Genomic DNA, 20,847 nt, shown 5'->3' with positions numbered 1-20,847 from the left:
AATAAATTGGCAAAATAAAAAAAATCCGAGCTCTATATAAGTTAAACTGATATGAAACTCCGTCTCTCGATTACATGTTACTACATACAGACACACATATATAAATTTATATAAATTAACGTGCAAATCATATATAGACATTATTTAAGTGATTGTAACTATTGCATCAACTATTGATTCTTTGTCCATTAACTATGTGTTGCTTGGCTTTTATTTATTTATTTTATTTTAATTATAATATAATATTCAAGCATTATATCTTTGATTCTTTTTTTTAATTTGTCTTTTACACATAGATTATATGATTTAATAAAGATGAGAAAATTAGTTCTTTCTTTATTTTTTATGTGCATATTCTTATATTCTCTGTATTAAGGTATTGCAATGTTATATAGGGTGTCTCAGACCATCTGTTCATATCTAATATTTTTAAAACTGAGCACGACAGACTAAAATGGTTTAAACAAAAGTTGTAGGGCTTTAACAAATACATGAAATGGTGATACATATTTGACTTTTGCAGCAGTTATGAAAGAAGTCTCAAGGTCAACTTTAAAATCGAAAATTCAAAATATTCCGCATGTACGGATGGTCTGAGACACCCTGTATATATTTTGAAAATTTGTGGGTAAGCAATAAAAGAGATGTTTGTAATTAATAGAGAATAATTTGACAAATTCTTTTACCACTTCCATCATATTGGTACAATCATCTATGACTCTAAACTCAAAGTTTCAAAGAACTATATAATTTTCACGATATTTTTTTTCAATTGTCGCTTGTGTTTTCGATTTTTATTTCTCATATTATATATATATATATATATATATATATATATAAATATACATATATGTATATATAGCACTTTACATTTTTGAATGTATTTATATATTTACGTCACATTTTTAAGTAAAAATTTACAAAAATCAATATAATAGTCTTCTTTGTGAAATCAGGTTAAAATATTTGCTGGATTATTTTTATTGTGGAAATAAAGGAGACGATAAATTCCCTCTCTGTGTTAAGGATTTCTAAAAAACGATACAATAGTGAATACGAAAGAAAAGTGCGAAAAGAATCGATCATATTATCAATTATATACATATATTATACAGGGTGTCCCAGAACTGGCGAAGAAGCTTTTAATGACAGATTCTTCATGAAATTCTAAGTCGAAAAGTTCTTTACAAAAATGTGATCCAATGAATAGAATTTGAATAGTGAGGCATTGAAGTTGACGTATGGGAGCGCATGAAATTCGCGCGGTCAGGAGCGTAACGGCCAAGCTCGGCACGGGTACAACTTATAACTCGTGTATCGCGCCGATGCGTGTTTATCGTTACTCTATAATATTCTGTTATTAATAATATGAATTAATTATTCTCATTAATAATAATATTTATCTTTATCAATTAATAATTTTGTGCACATTTAAAAGTGATGGGTCTGTAAATACTTGGAACTGTCGTTATTGGGCACAAGAAAATCCTCATTGGTTCCGAGAAATTGACCATCAACATGTTTGGAAAGTCAATGTTTGGTGCGGAATTATTGAAAAACATGTCGTTGGGCCGTTTTTCTTTGAAGAGGACTTAAACGGTGCTCGATATGCCAATTTCATTGAAAATAATCTTCCGCTTTTGCTTGAAAATATTCCTCTACAATTACGCCTAAACATGTTTTTTCAGCAAGATGGATGCCCAGCGCATACATCTATAGTTGCTCGTCAACGATTGAACAATAAGTTTCCAAACAAATGGATAAGCAAATATGGCCCACATCATTGGCCAGCACGATCACCGGACCTCAGTGTTCTCGATTACTATTTGTGGGGAAGAGTAAAAGATCTGGTATACTGCGAACCCCCAACGACAAGAGATAATATGATTCATAGAATACGCGACGCTATTCGTTCTTTAGATGCCGATGAAATTCTTTATGCAACAAATAATTTCAAGAAAAGAATACGTGCTTGTATTGAAGTAAACGGTAAACATTTCGAACATCAGGCCTAATCACATGTAGCATCTAGCCATACATTTACACACACACACGCACACAGACACACAGACATACGCGCGCGCACATACAAAAGAAATGTAAATCCGACCGGACAACCTCCGCGCGGTAGACTTTGAGTAATGCTAACGCCGGCGGTACTGTAACTTTCAAGCTCCATAACTCGAAAACTACTTAATAAAAAGAGACTCACATATAGTGTTTTGAAAAGCTCTTGAGATAAGCTACAAGAATATGGAATGAAATATAGGTACTTCCATTTAAAAATTTCAAGGTCATTTTTATATGACCTTGACAACACTCTTCAAGGTCATACTAATATTACTATGTAATGCATTACTTGAAGCCCTACAACTTTTGTCTGAAACATTTTTGTCTGCCGCGCTCAGTTTTCGATATAATAGGGTGATACGGGTGGTCTGAGACACCCTGTATATATATATATATATTACTATATACTGATTATATTTAAAAACATTTTTTATCGATTTTATTATTTTAAAATAATTTTTATTCCTAATATTTTCTTTATTGTGCGCAAAACCTTACATTCAACTGTGATTGGTCAATTCCTTATGGCCTTAAGGCTATACCCATTGTAGATGCGGCCTTAATGTGACAGATTATTTTTCGTTTTTAAGATAAATAATAAACAAATGCTATAATTAGACCAATAATCATCAGCAAATGATTGAATCGTTTTTTAAACGAAAATGAGATTTTTTCGGCTAACTTCAAGCTTTCCCTTATTTGCTGTCAAAGTGTGAATTCGGCCTAAAACCGTGATTGGACGCTACGACATCCGACAACAGATAACGATGCTTATTGTAGAATAGTCCGAATCGCACCCTAATAAATTCTGTTGTTTTTATTTCTATTGTCGTTATTTGCTGATATTGTTGTTTTTATTTCTATCGTCGTTATTTGCTACTGCTGTTGTTTTTTTAAACAGAAATATGTCTCGCTACGGCTTACAGTAAGAATTTGTAGTGTCTAATGATAAAGCATAACCTTTTTGTTACGTGTTCTCACATTATATAACAAAAATGTTTCAGAAAAGTAACCATTGAAAAATGTGAAGATAATTCCTGCTTTGATCTGGATTGCGGTAAAGTGCATGTCTTTAAATATTGCTTCAATTTTCAAAATACTACGTGCCACAATAAGAATTGCCCATATATGCACTGCACCAGCATAGAACAACTTCAATATGAAACAACAAGAAATCCAACGGAGAATCTCAAAAGAGAGGTTGGACGTACATTGCAAAATAAAAACATATGTAACGATTATAAAACTAGTGTTTGCAACCGTGCTAATTGTAAACGACAACATATAAAGTTAGATGACATCAAGCCTTTGGCATGTCCAATATGTACCTTATATATAACTTCGAATAACTTTGGCGCAGCAGAATGTTGACACATAGTTTGTTACAACTGTGCATTGCAAATGTTAAGTGATAATACAATAAATGTAGAAATAATACAAGTAAAATGTCCAATCTGTAGATTTACAGCCAATTATATAAAACTTACGTAATTTTTATTTACATGTAATTTAAAATTAGTTACGTTAAACAATTATATATTTTTGTATACACTACTTGTTTTTATACTTTCTTTTACGTTTTTTTTTCCTTTGATTTGAAAATCCCTATCAAATTTCTGTTACCATAACAATTACGTTATTTAATACTTTACTAACTTCTTATCTAGAATTTTATATTAAAAAATAGTAACTGAAAGAATTTTTTAAAAAAGGCAACTGATTCTTAGGATTTTGAAAAGAAAATGTCAAATGTGTCCCGTTGAGTACAAAATAATAACCAATTACAATTACAAATATAAATTAAATTTTAAATTAACATAAAATAATATTAAGAATTTAAGAATATATTAATTCTCAGATAGTGATTAATAGTAGAATGAGAAATCATCCTATTATTTTCTTAAATATAATTTTCTCTCTTCATTTCTGTTGTAGGCGGAACAATGAATAAATTTACTTCATGGATGTCGAATTTTGTATTTTTATAAGGATATAACAAAGTTTAATATTAAATCTCTTCTGAAATTAATTTAAATAAAGAAATGCTTATTACAAAATGAGTATTACAATATTTAGATGCAAGTATAAATAATTATCCATATAGATATACTACTATATTCAAAAATGAAGAGTAATACAAATTTTAATCTTATATTCAACCTTAAGAATAATACAGCACAAGTGAAAACGTTTGGAGAACATTAAGATAATGCTTAAACATTCTCTGAATATCCTTTGAACATCTTTCGAACATTTGTGCTGTCTTATTCTTGTCCCGTTTATAAATGAAACACATATAATTGAAAAAGAGTTTGAACACTAGAGTTTGAAACTTTTAGAAATAGAAAAAACAACTTAAAAATATTATGCTTCTGTCCCTTTTCTTTTAATTTTGTCAATTTGTTTCATCGTTCTTCATCCATTTTATTCTGTAAATAAATATTTTATTTTTATTAAAAATATGTATCCAAATATATTTATTTGAACATATAAAAATATTTTCTTATATGTACGTGCCGTGTGAAGTTGTATTTATATTCTGCACAAGTTGTCAAATTTACGTAGTGTCAGAAAATGTATCAGAATTTCTGAATATTTCGAAAATGCAATGTAGAAAAAAATGATGCTTTTGAGATTTTAGAGGTTCCGATACATTTTCCATATCCATATATTTCATCAACCTCACAAGAGTGTAAATTTATCTTCAATTTTTTATTTAATATATTTAATATACATTAATATTATATTTTTTATTAATGTATATTTGTGAGATATTGATGTAATATAAAAATATGGAAAATGTATCGGAACCTCTAAATACATCAAAAGCATCATTTCTTTTCTACAATGCATTTTCGAGATATTAAGAAGTTCTGATTCATTTTCTGACACAACATAAATTTAACTACTGATGCAGAACACAAATGCAGCTTCATACAGTACTTATATACTCTGTCTTCATATGATGCGATATTTTAAACCGCAAATCCATTTCAGTTATATGTATGCATACTCATTATAAGCAAACACAATTATAAAGAATTTCTTTTCTCCATACTTACATAACTCATAAATGGTAAAAATCATTGCCCATTTGTCACATATTTTACAATAGTGAATGGGAAGTGGACCATCTACTCGAAAAGGTATGCGCTTCAAACAGTATTTGCAGTAGGCATGACCACATTTTAGAGCCTCCACACTGCTATGCGTTAATTTAATATAACAATTATTGCATACAGGTGCACCTGCGGTAAAAATCTTTAGTTAACGCATCTTAACATTTTTTAAATATTTAAATAATTAAAAAACTTAATATTATTGTAATTTGTTTCGCAAGCTAAACATGCATATGCATTGGCCCAACATATTTAATGTACAGCAATGCATTCTCAATTCTGATGAGAAAGATTCTCTTAAAATATACGCCAATCGATGCATTTCATTGTCAACAGATTGCCGAAAAGGCCGTATATTTTTATATACTTCATCAACTTCATAATCGGTAAGATGTACTTTTTTGCAATATTTATTTCGATTACAAAATTGATTAGTGCATTTTTCCACTTCGTGACTCATTTTGCACGGGTTTCTCATACATATGCGAAGCATAAAGTCACGGCAAATCATTTGTTATATCAAATGTAACAACAAAAGAGAAAAGAACATACAGATAATAAACGACACAAGAAAATGTAACGACAATACTCAAGAAGTCGATTGTAAACCACACAACTAAATGAAAATTACAAAAATTAACGAATTTATTAGAAACTTAATACTTTTATCCAAATCTAATAAATACGCTCATTTTTGAAATTTTAACTTGGTTGTGTGACACAATCAATAAGCAGAGCGGCTTTATTATAAGGTTACGGTTTCTGTACACGTGACGTTTGAGTGTATCCAGAGTACGTTCTAAAATTCACTGCACTGCCAGTGCTAAAAATTTATAGTGTACGTACATGCCGTAAACTATAGAATTTCTGTACTGACAGTATATTGGACAGAAATATTGGAACGCACCCAATGTCACGTGTGCATAAACCATGACCTTATAATAAAGCCGCTCTGCGTGTCGATTGTGTATCACGCAACTAAGTGGAAATTAAAAAGATGAGCGTATATATTACATTCGAAAAAATGAATCTATAAATTTTCTGATAAATTCGTTTATTTTTGTAATTTTTATGTTAGTTGTGTGAATTATAATCGACTCTCTCAATCATGTTGTAACATTTTCTCTTGTATCGTTTATTATCGCTCGTGTTGTCTTTTTCGCTTTTTGTTTTTACATTTGATATAACAAATGATTTGCCGTGACTTTATGCTTCGTGTAAGTTTGAGACACCCATGCGGAATGCGTCACGAAGTGGAAAAATGCACTAATCGGTTTTATAATTAAAATAAATGTTGCAAAAAGGTGCGTCTCACCAATTACGAATTAATGAAATAAATAAATAAATATATTCGGTTTTTTCGACAATCTGACAATGAAATGCATCGATTGGCGTATATTTTATGAGATTCTCCCATGAGAATTGTGAATGCATTGCTGTATATTAAATATGTTGCATCAATACATATGTACATGTTTACCTTACAAAACAACTTTTAATAATAGTAAGATTTTTAATTATGTAAGTAATAATAATAGTAACAATAATATTAATATTAAATATTAATTTTTAAAATGTGTTAACTAACGATTTCCACAGCAGGTGCACCAGTATGCAATAATTGTTATATTAAATTGTTACATGGCAATATGTAGACTCATATCAGTTGCATATGTTTTAATCTCATCCCATTTTATGGAATAGATGATTCACTTCCCCACTTTACTATTATAAAGCATGTGATAAATGGACATTGATTTATACGGTATGTAAGTATTGGTGAAAAGAAATTCTTTATAATTGCTTTTGCATATAATGATTGGTGTTTGTAAGTTATCGCATCATATAAACAGAATATATAAGTACTGTATGAAGCTATATTTATGTTCCGCCTAATTTACGTAGTGTCACAAAATGTACCAGAGAGAGAACTTCTGAATATCTCGAAAATGTAGTGTACACAAAAATTTTGTTTGAAATACTTAGAGGTTTGAAGCGCATTTTCGAGTAGATGGTCCACTTCCCATTCACTATTGTAAAAGATGTGATAAATAGACAATGATTTTTAACATTTTTGCGTACGTAAGTATGGAGAAAAGTAATTCTTTATAATTGTGTTTGCTTATAATGAGTATGCATATATGTAACTGAAATGGATTTATGGTTTGTAAGATATCGCATCATATGAAGACAGAGTATATATAAGTACTGTATAAAGCTGCATTTGTGTTCTGCATAAGTAGTTAAATTTATGTTGTGTCAGAAAATGAATCAGGACTTCTTAATATCTCGAAGATGCATTGTAGAAAAAAAAATGATGCTTTAGAGATATTTAGAGGTTCCGACACATTTTCCATATTCTTATATTACATCAACATCTCACAAATATACATTAATTAAAAATAATATAATATTAATATATATTAAATATATTAAGTATAAAATTGAAGGTAAATTTACACTGTTATGAGACTGATGAAATATATGGATATGGAAAATGTATCGGAACTTCTAAAGATCTCAAAAGCATCATTTTTTTCTACATTGCATTTTCGAGATATTCAGAAATTCTAATACATTTTCCACATCCATGTATTTCCTCATTGTTTCACAACTGTGTAACTTTACTTTCAATGTTATATTTAATATGCATAATATATACATATTAATATATATTTAATTATGAGACTGACATTTTTATAAAAATATATTAAATTTGACATCCGTGAAGTGAATGAATTTATTTCTTGTTTTGCCTACAACAGAAATGAAGGGAGAAGAATCTGGACTAATACCTATTGGAGGAAATAATTGGATAAGATTTTTTTATTCTATTATTAATCACTATCTGAGAAATAATATAATCTTAAATTTTTAATATTATTTTATCCTAATTTAAAATTTTTATTAATATTTATAATTGCAACTGGTATTATTCTATTCTCAACGGTACAGATTTGACATTTTCTTTTCAACATCAAAAGAATCTGTTGTCTCTTTCTTAAGATACTATTTATAAATATAAAATTCTAGATAAGAAGATAGTAAGGGCCATTGTACAAGCTATTCCGTAAACGTAAACGTGGCATTAAGTATACATAGGTAATCTTAAACTTTAGTAACGCCCAGAGAAAATACGTCTACGTTTACGATTTTCTCTGTGCGTTGATTAAAGTTTCAGATTACATATGGTTAATAGTATACTTAATGCAACGTATCGCGTTACGGAAAAGTTTGTGCGGTGGCCCTATGTATTAAAAAAGAACGTAATTATTATGATAACAGATATTGAAGACATTTACAAATTAAAGAAAGAGAAAGATGTAAAAGGAAAAATAAATGTAAGTATATAGTGTATACAAAAGTATATATAATTGTTTTACATAACTAATTGTAAATTATATGAAAATGAAAATACATTTACTATCATATAACTCTTTCTTTATGACAGACACGTAAAAAATGAAGAATTTTGCTAATAATTTCGAAACTAATTAAGAGCTTCTGCACACAGGACGCGTTACGCGTGGCGGAAGCCGACGCGATAGCCAATCAGAAAATTTCGCCGAGCGTCAAGAACTGAGGTGCATTCCGTTTCACGCATATGCGCGCATTTTCTATAGTAAACGTGACGTGTACTATAGATAAATGCGCGCATATGCGTGAAACGGAACGCGCCTTTGAATTGATCCAACTTTTAGGCCGAGTTTCCACTGAGCGCGTGACGCGCTCAGTGGAAAGGCGCCCTAAAGTATGTTGCATATATTGCGTATGTTTCCCGCGTTTTCACGATAGAAGATACAAGGATGCCATTTCACATCGGATATCATGGATGATATCGTTCAGTCCTTGTCGTGATTTTCGCTTTTGTTGTAATCATCGTGCTTGTGTCGTATTTTTAAAGTGAAGTATCGTTTTATTTGAAAATAATATATCATAAGAGATTCCAAGAGAGAATTGACACAGTTTTATCACTATATATAAATTCTACTAAAAAGTCCTTCGACTGATGTCTATGCCATTATAATAGATGTAAGTAATCGAAAAACTATAAATATATTTGCTTTTATATTACATTTTTATATTGCGTAGTTACAATGCTAAATTAAATTATTAATAAGGTTCAAATATTAGTAAGTTTCACAAATTCGACATTTTCATTTTAAGAAAATTATTTTGATCGAATATATGACTCGCTATACCAAAATTACGCTATACCATTAATATAACATGCTAAATCTTGTGCAACCATAGTGAATACAATTGTATTCTCTGTATTGTACAATTGTATACTGTGTAAAAAGGTTATGTGAATGCAAAATTAATTTCATTTCGGCACTATCTTCTTATCTTTATTTTACATGTATGTGTTCATTAGGAACAGGAGTTCAGTAAAAAAGGATAGATCCTACTTTTTCAATAATGGCAATGAATTTCAGAACACGGCCTCTGCCATGATTGTCACGTGATGCGGCACATGCACGTACATGTTTCCCATGTTTTTCGCGGCAGAAAATTCCATTTTGCGTAGTTCGCATACTCATGTCGTTCTTCATTTGTTAACATTTGTCGTGATAACGCTTTTGTTGTAATCATCGTTCTTGTGTCGTATTTCTGAAGTAAATGAACCGTTTTATTAAGCAACAAATATTTTAAGCGATTTCAACTGATATTGTTTTATTACTATAAAGAGATATATTCTCTCGACTGATTTCTATGCCATTGTAATCGCTATAAGTTGATTATAAAACGAGACATTCAATATTTGCTATCATATTTTTTATTTGAGAATGAAATTCAAACATTATATTATATTATGTTAAATTGAAGTATTATGTTAGATCCCTACATATATTTAATATTTTTATTTTAAAGAAACAGTTTTACCCATATAATTTAATATATAAGATGTTTACTCGACACGTTTTCGAGATCTAAAAGTGTTTCTCAATTACAGATGGAAGTTTTGCCTGGAAGACAGAAAAATACAAAGATTTATCTATATGATGATTATTTATATCATAGAGACAGTCGCTATGAGAATATGTTTCGGTGCAGTGGTCGTCGGACATATAAATGTCGTGGTTCAGTTATGCTTTTGGATAATAATAATGTACACGTTTTACATGAACATAAGCATCCAAAGTCAAAATGTCTTAAAGAACGAATGGAAATGAAAGAAGAAATTCTAAGGCTTTCTCGTGATACTTATCTTGGATTTAAAGAAATTTTTGATTCAGTTTGCAGAAGGTAAAATTATTTTTGATTATATTTTATGTAATATTTATCTATTTATTAATATTTTATGTAACATTCATATTGCACAATTTTCAGTGTTAAAAAAGTTTTTATATCATGAATATATAAAGAGATTTGTTTTGCGATTGGATTAATTAAATTTATATAATAATTTATATAAATGATTTTTCCTTGAATTATTAAAAAAAATGCATTTGAATCTTTACAGATTACAAGTAAATATTATTTGTGGTATAAGTTTATAAACATTTAATAAATTTTTGGCATGATAATAAATATTAAAATTATTGTCTTCAATTTCCGAATAATAAGACGGTTAAAACGTAATAATTCTATTATAGGAAGGTTTTTTGAAACATTTCTGTTTATTTATCTCATTTAAACATGTATATTAATACAAGGTTAAGATTTTATTGACCAACACTGGCTAAGACTAATTCTTATATTATAAGACTTTATTTGGGAATAATCTCAATTCGAGATTTAATTTCCCGAATCCCCTTTAACCCCCCTACAGAATTATAGGCGAGAAAAATATAAGTATATTAATGTTGTAAATACTATCTTTATAATGACAATTAAAGTAATCAATTTAATGAATTCTTAATAATTGTAATAAATTATTTCGAATATATCTCTTTTCAGAATATGTCTATATATCTACCTTTAGAATATATCTCTCTTCATCTTCTCTTTTTCTGAAATATAAAACTGTTGTTTTTTTTAATAAAATCATTTCAAAAAACTTTTCTAAAAAAGGAAAAAACATGCCAAGTATAAAAATACAATAAATATAAATTAAGTATACAATAAATATAGATTTTGAAAAATGTTAACAGAAATTAACTATTAACAGAATGATAAATCGTTTAGAAAAAGAGATGAGATCAATATAATTTGCCAAATATTTGTTATCTGCTATATCAATTTATAATCGATGTTGAATTCGAGTAGAAATCCTTCCAAAATATATCTTACAGAATGTATCATTTGAAAAAAAATTTCTCATAAACATTAAATCATATAAAACAAAATTACCAAAGCAAAATTAGCGCGATCAAGAGAGTCACATTACGGTACATTTTATAAATATATTAAATATTTTGATACTTTTTCTAAAATATTTGTATAATACCTTTAAAAAATATAATAGAAATCTTAATTTAAAACTATTTTTTGCTACTTTCTTTGGTACTACTTACGTAGTATCTTAAATTAAATATTTTTTACTATTTGATATGTTGATAGTACTTATATATGTTGATAAGAATATATGCATGATGTGATGTATTAATGACAATATATGTATATTATATGTACATAATATATAGAAGTGTATATATATCTAGAAATTGAAATTTTAATGAGTACTCTTTGAATACTTTATAAATCATATATTCTTCTATATATTCTTTTTTAACATGCATTATATTTTTACATAAAACTAACATTTTGTATACTGTTAATAAATGTTAATGATAATTTTAATATTATATAAATATATAAATATATGATATAAGAACAATTTATATACAATATATACATATACAGAGGATGGAAGATGGCCGCGAGAGTAGTGACAGGAGTCGATCGGTGCTCCGAGTTTAGGTGAAATGTGGTGGAGTTATAGAAAGGCTGAGGAGGAAATTGGGTGTGGAGGAGATGGTGTGAGAGAAATGGTGTGAGTGGCCGCGAAGGGAAAGAAAAGGATCATAAGGCGAAGGTGCACTGGCGAAAGGAAAATTGGAGCGTGGAAACGAAGGAAGGATAGGAACGGGATGAGGAAGGATGACGTGACGGAAAAGGAGAAACGTCGGTAAAAGGAGGATAAAGAAGAGAGAGGTAGTTTGGAGAAGAGGCGTTGTCAGAGAGGGCGCTGGATAGGGAAAGGAGAAGCACGTGCAGGACCGAGGGCGCTATGATAGCGGCAGAAAGAACGGAAACAGGTGGTTAGAACAGTGGCACGTGTGCGTAATAAAAGTATAGCAGAGAGAATAGAAGTATAGAAACGGAATGATGGAGTGGATAAAGGACGGTGTAAGTGATATAAAGGAGATGAGGAGGATGATGGAGAGGATGTTAAAGTTGATGGAGAGGAACAAGGAAAGAGAGAGTGAGGAGGAGGAAAGGAGAAGAGGTATAGAGAAAAGGTTAGAGAGAATGGAGGAGAGTGAGAGGTTATGGAAAATGAGCATGCTAGGGGAGGAGAGTAGAGAGGAAGAAAGGAGAAAAGAGAGGAAAGAGTGCGGAGAGAAAGAGTTGGAGAAAGGAGTTGACAGGAGGTGGAGCGAGGTGGTGAAAGGAGAGCGGAGGAAAGAGGAGGAAGGTGAGGAAAGAGTGGAAGAATGGAAAGGAGCTGCGGGAGAGGACGGGAGAAGATTTGGAGGAGAGCGGATGGAAGACGGCAAAAAGGAGGCAGTGCAGCGGAGGGAAGAGATGGCGGTAGGAGAAGGATGTGTGAGTAAAGGACAGAGTGATGGAGATATGCAGGGGAAGGAGGAGAGCGGAGGAAGAGAGAAGAGAGTGAGCGCGGGCGGGAAGATGAGAGAAGGAAAGAGAGATGAGGTAAGGGGGGTCGAGGAGAAAGGAGGAGAGAGGGCACTGGACGGGGGGGTGAGGGAGGTGGTGAGAGGGAGGAAGATGAAGGGGGAAGGGAAATTGATGAAAGGGAATGAAGGGGGGAGTGAGAGGGGTAAAACAGAAAGGGATAGTAGGGATAGTAGGGAGAGGGAAAGAAGCGGGAGGGAGGAAAGGAGGGAAGTAAGAGTAGAGAAAGGGGCGGGGGGTAATACGGAGGGAAATAGAAGGGAATGGTGGTGGAAGTTGGTGGAAGAGGATGATGAAGATAGGGGAAAGGATAGGGGGGAAAGAGGTAAGGAGGGAAGATGGAGAGAAAAAGGAAGGGAAAGGAGGGGGGAGGAGGGTGGAAAGGAGGATAGGATAGGGAGGATAGGATAGGGAGGATAGGAAATGGGAAGGGATAGCGGTAGAAAGAGGGAAGAGATTAGAGAGAGGGGGGAGAGAAAGAGAGGAGAGAGAGAGGAAAGAGGAAATAGAGAGGAGAAGAAGTAGGGAAAGGAATATAGTTTGGAGAGGGATAGAGGGGGAAGATGAGGAAGAAAGAAGACTGATGATGGAATGGTTGATGGCATGGGCATTAGGAAAGGAGGTGAGGGTGAGGGAAGTTAGGGAGAGAACGGGGGAAAGGGGGAAGAAAGTGCTTATAGTGGAATTAGAAGAAGAGAAGGACAGAGAAAAGTTGTTAGAGAGAAGGTGGGATTTTAGGAGAAGGTGGGGAGTAGGCATAGACGAGGATTTGACGATGGAGGAGAGGAGAGTAAGATGGAAATTGTTAGAATGGGCGAGAGAGGAAGAAAGGAAAGGGAAGGAGGTTAGGGTATGGAACAGAAAAATAGAAATAGACGGGGAGGAATGGGGGTGGGATAGCGAGGGAGGAGAGTGGGTTAAAAGATAAATGTGGGAGGCAGGGAGGCGATAAGGTGAGAGGAGGGAGAGAAGGGCAGGAGGGGGGAGGAGGATGAAGAGGAAGGGATGAGGAGGAAGAGGGGAGAGGAAAAGGGTGTGGGAGGCAGGTTAGAGTATTGTGAGGTCTCCAATTGGCCAGGTTAGGGGAATGAAAAATTGTGTAAAAGGGTGAGGGAGAGAGGAACGGAGGGGGGATAAAGAGGAAGTGGAGTAAGGGGTGAGGGGGAAGAGTGTGGGAGGTCAGGTTAGATTATTGTGAGGTCTATAATTGGCCAGGTTAGGGAATTGAGAAAATTGTAAAAAGGGTGAGGGAGAGAAGAAGGGTGGAGAGGAGAAGGAGAAAGAAGCAGAGGCAGGGAGACAGGAAGGAAGGAAGGAAGGATGACAGGATAGGAGAAGAGAGAAGAAGAGAAGTGTGGAAATATGATGTAATGAGAAATGAGAACTGTTAATGTAATAGGAAAGGTAGAAGATAGATGGGTGGATGTAAGGGGTTTGGCGGTCCCCTGAAAATGCCCCGCAATCCCTATTAAGGGCCGCGGAATAAATATTCTATTCTATTCTACATATATATAAAATAATTAAGCAACACAAATTTGTAACAATGTTTTAATGCGACCTGGGGATACCAACTTTGCTTTTGTAAGTTTGTTTTATACGACTTACATATAGTTTACGAGAAATTTTCTTTCAAATTAAATATTCTATAATATATATGATATACTTTGCAAATTAAATGACTTCTAATCGCATACTCAACATCGATTATTATAAATTGATATAGCACGCATATAACATAAATACTTGATTAGTTATATTACTCGCACATCTATTTGTAAGCAGTTTAGTAATTAGTGTAATATTTTTAAAATTAATATTTATTGCATATAAATTTGAATATTTTTTAATATGCTTGGTGTATTTTTTCTTTTTAGCAAGATTTTTTGCCAGATATCACTATCAAATTTAAATTTATTTTTAAACATTTCTGTTACGTTCTTATTCGGATCTTTTTTCATGTACTTGACGTATGTTTTTATTTTTGTAAGGTTTGTTTTCTATAGAATTTCACTATTTTTTGTGGAGTTTGTCTTTTTAAAAGCATATATGTTATTACACTTGCTGTACAAATAATATATATGCATTTTCAACATTTCAAGGTCAATTGCAATTTTTAAATCATTTATGGATATTCATTCTATACTTTTAAAACGTTATATATTTGTGTAGTATTCATCAGTTTTACCGTGAATTGCACAGATATTTTTATAAGTGTACCAATACATATTTATTGTGAATATACTTTTAATATTTATTATCCTTATAGTTTTCATATTGCTAACTTTAAATAATTAAAAAATATATCGGTCAATATATATAGAAGATGACATTATTATCTCAACATTATAAAATTAAATACTTGATTAAATACTAAATATATTTATGGTAATGAATAAATTTGTATTTTTGTATATTTTTCAACAGAATTTCTGTTTTTTATATTTATAATATGTACTTTTTCTTACTAGCAATCCAGATGCAGGACAATATTTGAGTTTTCCATCTATAAGATGTAGCATGCAACGTGAACGTATGAAGAGCCGATCACCTGTACCTGATACATTAGCATCATTACGCAATATTCTTGAAAACTGTGATATAATGAAAAATGTTTATAAAAAAAGCGTAACTACAAATGATGGAAAACTTGCAATAATTTTATCAACTAAATATTTACTAGAAGCTTTATCATCTGCTACTGAAATCTACGTAGATGGAACATTTTCTGTAAGTACAATTGTTTCCATATATATATATAATTTTAATAAAAAATTGTAATAGTATCCATACAATAGAAAGATGCAGAAACATTGTACAGATCTTACATTGAAACATTGTAATATAGTGTTGCATTTCAACTTACAAGATTGTAACATTGCTGTAATGTAATTGAAATATTCTCTACCGTATGGGATTTACAATGGCAAACAAATAACAGTATTTATAATAGTAAATTATTATAGTATATAATGTAATTTTGAGTCAAATTATGAAGAATGTTTTGTACATATCTTTCTTAAGGTTCTTCCACGCAAGCCTCATATTGCGCAACTCTACTCTGTACATATACGATACATGGATACGGTAAGATATTTAATTGAAATTTTTGAAACCTTATTAAGATTTTTGAAACATCAGACAAATTTATTTTTCCAGGGCATTGCAGTATTATTTATATTGTGTGATACACGTACAGCTTCTATGTATGATGTTTTGTGGGATAAAATTACACAGATGGTACCACAACTTAAACAAAACATTAATTTTATAATGAGTGATTTTGAAACGGCTGCAGTAAAATCGCTTAGTACGAAGTTTCCCAGAGCAAATTTAACTGGATGTTGGTTTCATTTTAATCAGGTACATAATTGTTAAGAAAAGATAATATTTTGTGTCGTTTTTTATAGTTTTTTCGCACATGACAAGAAAATTTCTAATTTCTCGATTACATTCATAACAAATATAATCTAAATTACATTATTTAAATTTAACTACATTGTTTTTATTTTGTATAGGCTGTATTGCGTAAATGGCGCAAACTACACCTTTCAAATGTTCCAAAAACTATACTTTCCATTGTCATGGAAAGTATAGCTGAAGCCGATCTACTTTCTTGTGAATATCCAGATATTTTACAATTCACATCCTATCTGAGACTTACCTGGTTAAATATGGCATCAAGAATTAGTACTTATGGTTGTCCTGTACGTACTAATAACATAGTAGAAAGTTTCCATAATATTGCAGTGGATAAACTAGGTACAAGGAATATTAATATTTGGACATTTTTAGGTATATAATATTTGTATTAATATACTTTTATTGAATGTCTTATTACAAATATTAATTATAAAAGTCTTTGTTTTATTAATAACAATTATTTTATTAATATTACATTATATATAAATTTTAATTAATGTCAATCTTATGTAGAAAAATTCTCAAATTTAATTGCCGATCAAGAATTGGACTTTCGCTGCTTAACAAATGGTATTAAACCTCGACGAAGCCGCAAACGAATAAATAGAGAACGTGATACCAACATTTTTAATGCGCAAAAAGACCTAGTTAATGAAAGGTATTATTTTTTAAATTTTGTTACTTTAATGTTGAATCTAATAATTATTTGTATTAGTATATAATACATAAAAATTATATTTAAAGTTTTAATTGTTTTAAGGTTGCCACTAAAAGAATTTTTGTTAATGTTTACCACGAATAATCATATCTCTGAAATGGAACATCTGACATCTTTAGAAGGTAAATATCCTTCATTTAATATAATATATAAATATACTTACGAATAGATGTCTGTATAATGCATGTAATCTTATAATTTTCATTACATTTAAATATAAACTAGAGAATCATAAAGTATAATAAATTACAATAACTGTTTCTTCTTTTTAGATGCTGAATCGTTAAGTGATATTATTATACAAGCTACAGACGTACAGTTGTTCACAGATAATTTGAACGAAACATTTCAAACAAGTAAATTTATTATTGCTTTTTTGTATCTATTTATTTATTGTATGAATTGACAACGATTTTAAATTAATTTGTTTCTTAATCTCTAATTATTTATGATGAAAGATTTTCAGTTTGTTAATTTCTATAATTTATTGCTATTTTAAATTTTATTACAATAATATTAAAAATTATATATTTAAAAATATTAATAATGTTATTTATTCAAAGAAATTAGCTCAAAATTACTTATTTATATTTATATTTTTATAAATCTTTTTTAACTTCAGGAGGAAAAAATATCATTAGACGAAGATCTCGACATGTACATACAAGTACATCTAACCCTAGAGATGTATCCGAAAGAAGTGCAGGTATAAATCATTTTCTCATATTTTACATCTTTAATGCCATTTTTCAGCTGTTTTTTTATCGTAATGTTAATTATGCTTGTATATCTTTATATATTTATACCAATATGTCTAAATATTTAAATAAAAATGTATAAAAATAATCTTTTATTTCCAAACTAAGGTACAGAAGATTCTTCCGATACACAAAGAACAATTACACTAGCAATAGAGGAAACATCGCATATGACGCAAAATGAAGAATCTTAAGCAGTCCATGTTACTTCTGATTCGGAAAATGAATTCACAAATACGCAAGGTAATGTTATTATTTAGCAACTCTAATTACTTTAAGATAAGAAATTCAATTCATCAAATATTTTCTCATATTTTACAAGTCTTTAATGCCACTTTTCAGCTGGTTTTTTTTATCATAATGTTAATTATGTTTGCATGTCTTTACAAGTTTGTACTTTTACCAGTATGTATTAAATATTTAAAAAATGTATAAACATCTTTTTCCAGACCAAGGTACAGAAAATTCTTCCGATACACAAAGAACAATTACACAAGAAATAGAGCAAACATCGCATATGACGCAAAATGAAGAATCTCAAGCAGTCTATGTTACTTCTGATTCGGCAAATGAATTTACAAATACGAAAGGTAATGTTATTATTTAGCAACTCTAATTGCTTTAAGATAAGATATTCAAGTTACTCTTATATTAACATAAGAGTATATAATGATTCATAGACTATGTATTCTTAAACTTCTTTCACCCTTCTATTTCCTTACAGATGACGTATCAATATATAATGTTCCAGAAGATGATTACGGATATTTGTACTCGTCCACAAACGCAAATCAGAGAAATGAATCCACAGATCTTCCATTTCATACCGTGGACTGGACTCTGCAAAATAGCCAAAGTACATTCAAAGAAAAATCTTCCTCAGACATTTGTACAGTGTGCTACACTGACGAACGAACACACATTTTCGTACCCTGTGGTCACCGCGCTTGTTGTTTCCAATGCATTCAATGTTTAGAAGCTAATCGATGTCCGATATGTAATGTGACTTATGAAAACTATATTCGAATTATTAATCCATAAGATTTGTTCCAAGCAATACATTTTTTTTTAAAAGACTGTTCTTCATAAGTTTTACATATAAAAATGCAATATTACTTGATACGATAAAATTATTTTATGTTAGAATCAATATCATACTTGTGCAATATGTTACTTTTTAAAAGCTCTCTTAAATATTCTTTTATGTAATTTGATTACGTTCTTGCGGACAAACTTATGAATTGTGTTCTACCAAAATAAGTTTAAGTTCGTTAAATACATATTTATTTAAAGATTACATAAAGATAAAAAGTGATAAAAAGCAGATAGCGGTATTAAGCAGTATTATTTGAATTTACTGTCTAAAAAACTGTCGTTGCTAAAAAAAACTGTCCTAAAATAATTGTCGTTGTAAAAGTAATGTGCATTATTTGTTTTATCAAATTAATTCTAAAACTTAGCTATAAGTTTATTTTCTAAAGTAGACATTGTTACTTTTCAAAAGATAATAAATATCGAAGTTCTTAAAGAAAATTTTCTCTAATCAATATAAATACATAATTTGTTATTATATAGAGATTTTATTTTGTTTAAATGTATGTAGCGCCAAAGAGTGATTACCTTTTTATTGTTACATGTAGTGTACCAGGAACTACGGTTATATTTTAGCTTTGAAGAAAGTTTTATGATGTTAAGATTTTGAAAAAGTAAATATTTTTATTTCAGTTAATAAATACTATACATAACAGGAGATAACAATTTAAGACAAGTGTTGTTTTATACTGTTACATATAACACAGATACAAAATAAATTATACCAGGAATAATACACGTAACATAAATAAAACTTTTGTATATAATTTCCGTTTATGAGATTCAATAAAACGTTTCCCAAACTTTACTCTAATTACATCATTTTCTATTTGCCTAAAAGAATTAAATATAAAATTATATAAAATTATATACATAATTTGTTATTATATAGAAATGTTACTTTGTACAAATGTATGTCAAAAAGATTATTTGATTACTTATTTTTATATTATTATACGAAAATTTTCAAATATAATGCATTTTATTAAATAAAACTTTCGTATCGCTTCTGTTTATAAGTTTCAATAAAACGTTTTCTGAACGTATGTCCTTACTCTAATTACACCATCTTTCATTTACCTTAGCAGTGTATAAAATTAGGATAAATGCTACGTAAGAAATTCATAACATTAGTACCTTATTTATTATTTAAGAATTGACAATATTTACAATCATGAATTGCGATTAGATAGCTGATTATATTTTTCGTGTAAACGTTTACACCTGTAACATATTCAAGCAAACGATGTGCAAATTATAGCGGTGTACAATTTTTACGTATCCTAATAGACAGTGTCCATTTGCACCGTGTCCAATAAATGGTGTGCAACTGAACGATGTACGTCTGAGCGGTGTGCAATTGAACGGTGTACGTCTGAGCGGTGTGCAATTGAACGGTGTACGTCTGAGCGGTGTGCAACTGAACGGTGTACGTCTGAGCGGTGTGCAATTGAACGGTGTACGTCTGAGCGGTGTGCAATTGAACGGTGTACGTCTGAGCGGTGTGCAATTGAACGGTGTACGTCTGAGTGGTGTGCAACTGAACGGTGTACGTCTGAGCGGTGTGCAACTGAACGGTGTACGTCTGAGCGGTGTGCAATTGAACGGTGTACGTCTGAGCGGTGTGCATTTTTACGTGTTCAGCTAAGCGGTGTACATTTTTATGTGTCCAACCGAACGGTGTCCAATTGAACGGTGTGCAACTGAACGGTGTACATTTGAGCCGTGTGCAACTGAACGGTGTGCATTTTTACGTGTCCGACTGATCGGTGTGCGTTTTTATGTGTCCAATTGAACGGTGTGCAATTGAACGGTGTACATTTGAACGGTGTGCATTTGAGCGGTGTGCATTTGAGCGGTGTGC

General features: G+C 30.7%; 1 protein-coding gene and 1 pseudogene across 1 annotated transcript; one reads left to right on the top strand and one right to left on the bottom strand.

Annotated features, from left to right (window-relative positions):
• Positions 1-2,765: 2,765 nt before the first annotated feature.
• Positions 2,766-5,700, bottom strand: LOC145943414 (uncharacterized; annotated as a pseudogene).
• Positions 5,701-14,568: 8,868 nt separating this feature from the next.
• On the top strand, positions 14,569-20,100 carry LOC145943413 (uncharacterized). Its single transcript, XM_083050922.1, has 11 exons — positions 14,569-14,576; positions 15,464-15,722; positions 16,017-16,079; positions 16,152-16,355; positions 16,511-16,787; positions 16,929-17,073; positions 17,176-17,255; positions 17,406-17,489; positions 18,341-18,481; positions 18,616-18,747; positions 20,069-20,100. The coding sequence occupies exons 2-11, from the start codon at positions 15,513-15,515 to the stop codon at positions 20,098-20,100; spliced, it is 1,368 nt and encodes a 455-aa protein (XP_082907048.1). The 5' UTR covers positions 14,569-14,576; positions 15,464-15,512.
• Positions 20,101-20,847: the final 747 nt, after the last annotated feature.

The sequence above is a fragment of the Prenolepis imparis genome, unplaced genomic scaffold, assembly GCF_030444845.1.
Source record: "Prenolepis imparis isolate NDT839.2.m4 unplaced genomic scaffold, iyPreImpa1.0 SCAF_12, whole genome shotgun sequence".
Taxonomy (NCBI): domain Eukaryota; kingdom Metazoa; phylum Arthropoda; class Insecta; order Hymenoptera; family Formicidae; genus Prenolepis; species Prenolepis imparis.
Note: the sequence above shows the minus strand (reverse complement) of the source record. Positions and strands in the feature narration are given on the sequence as shown.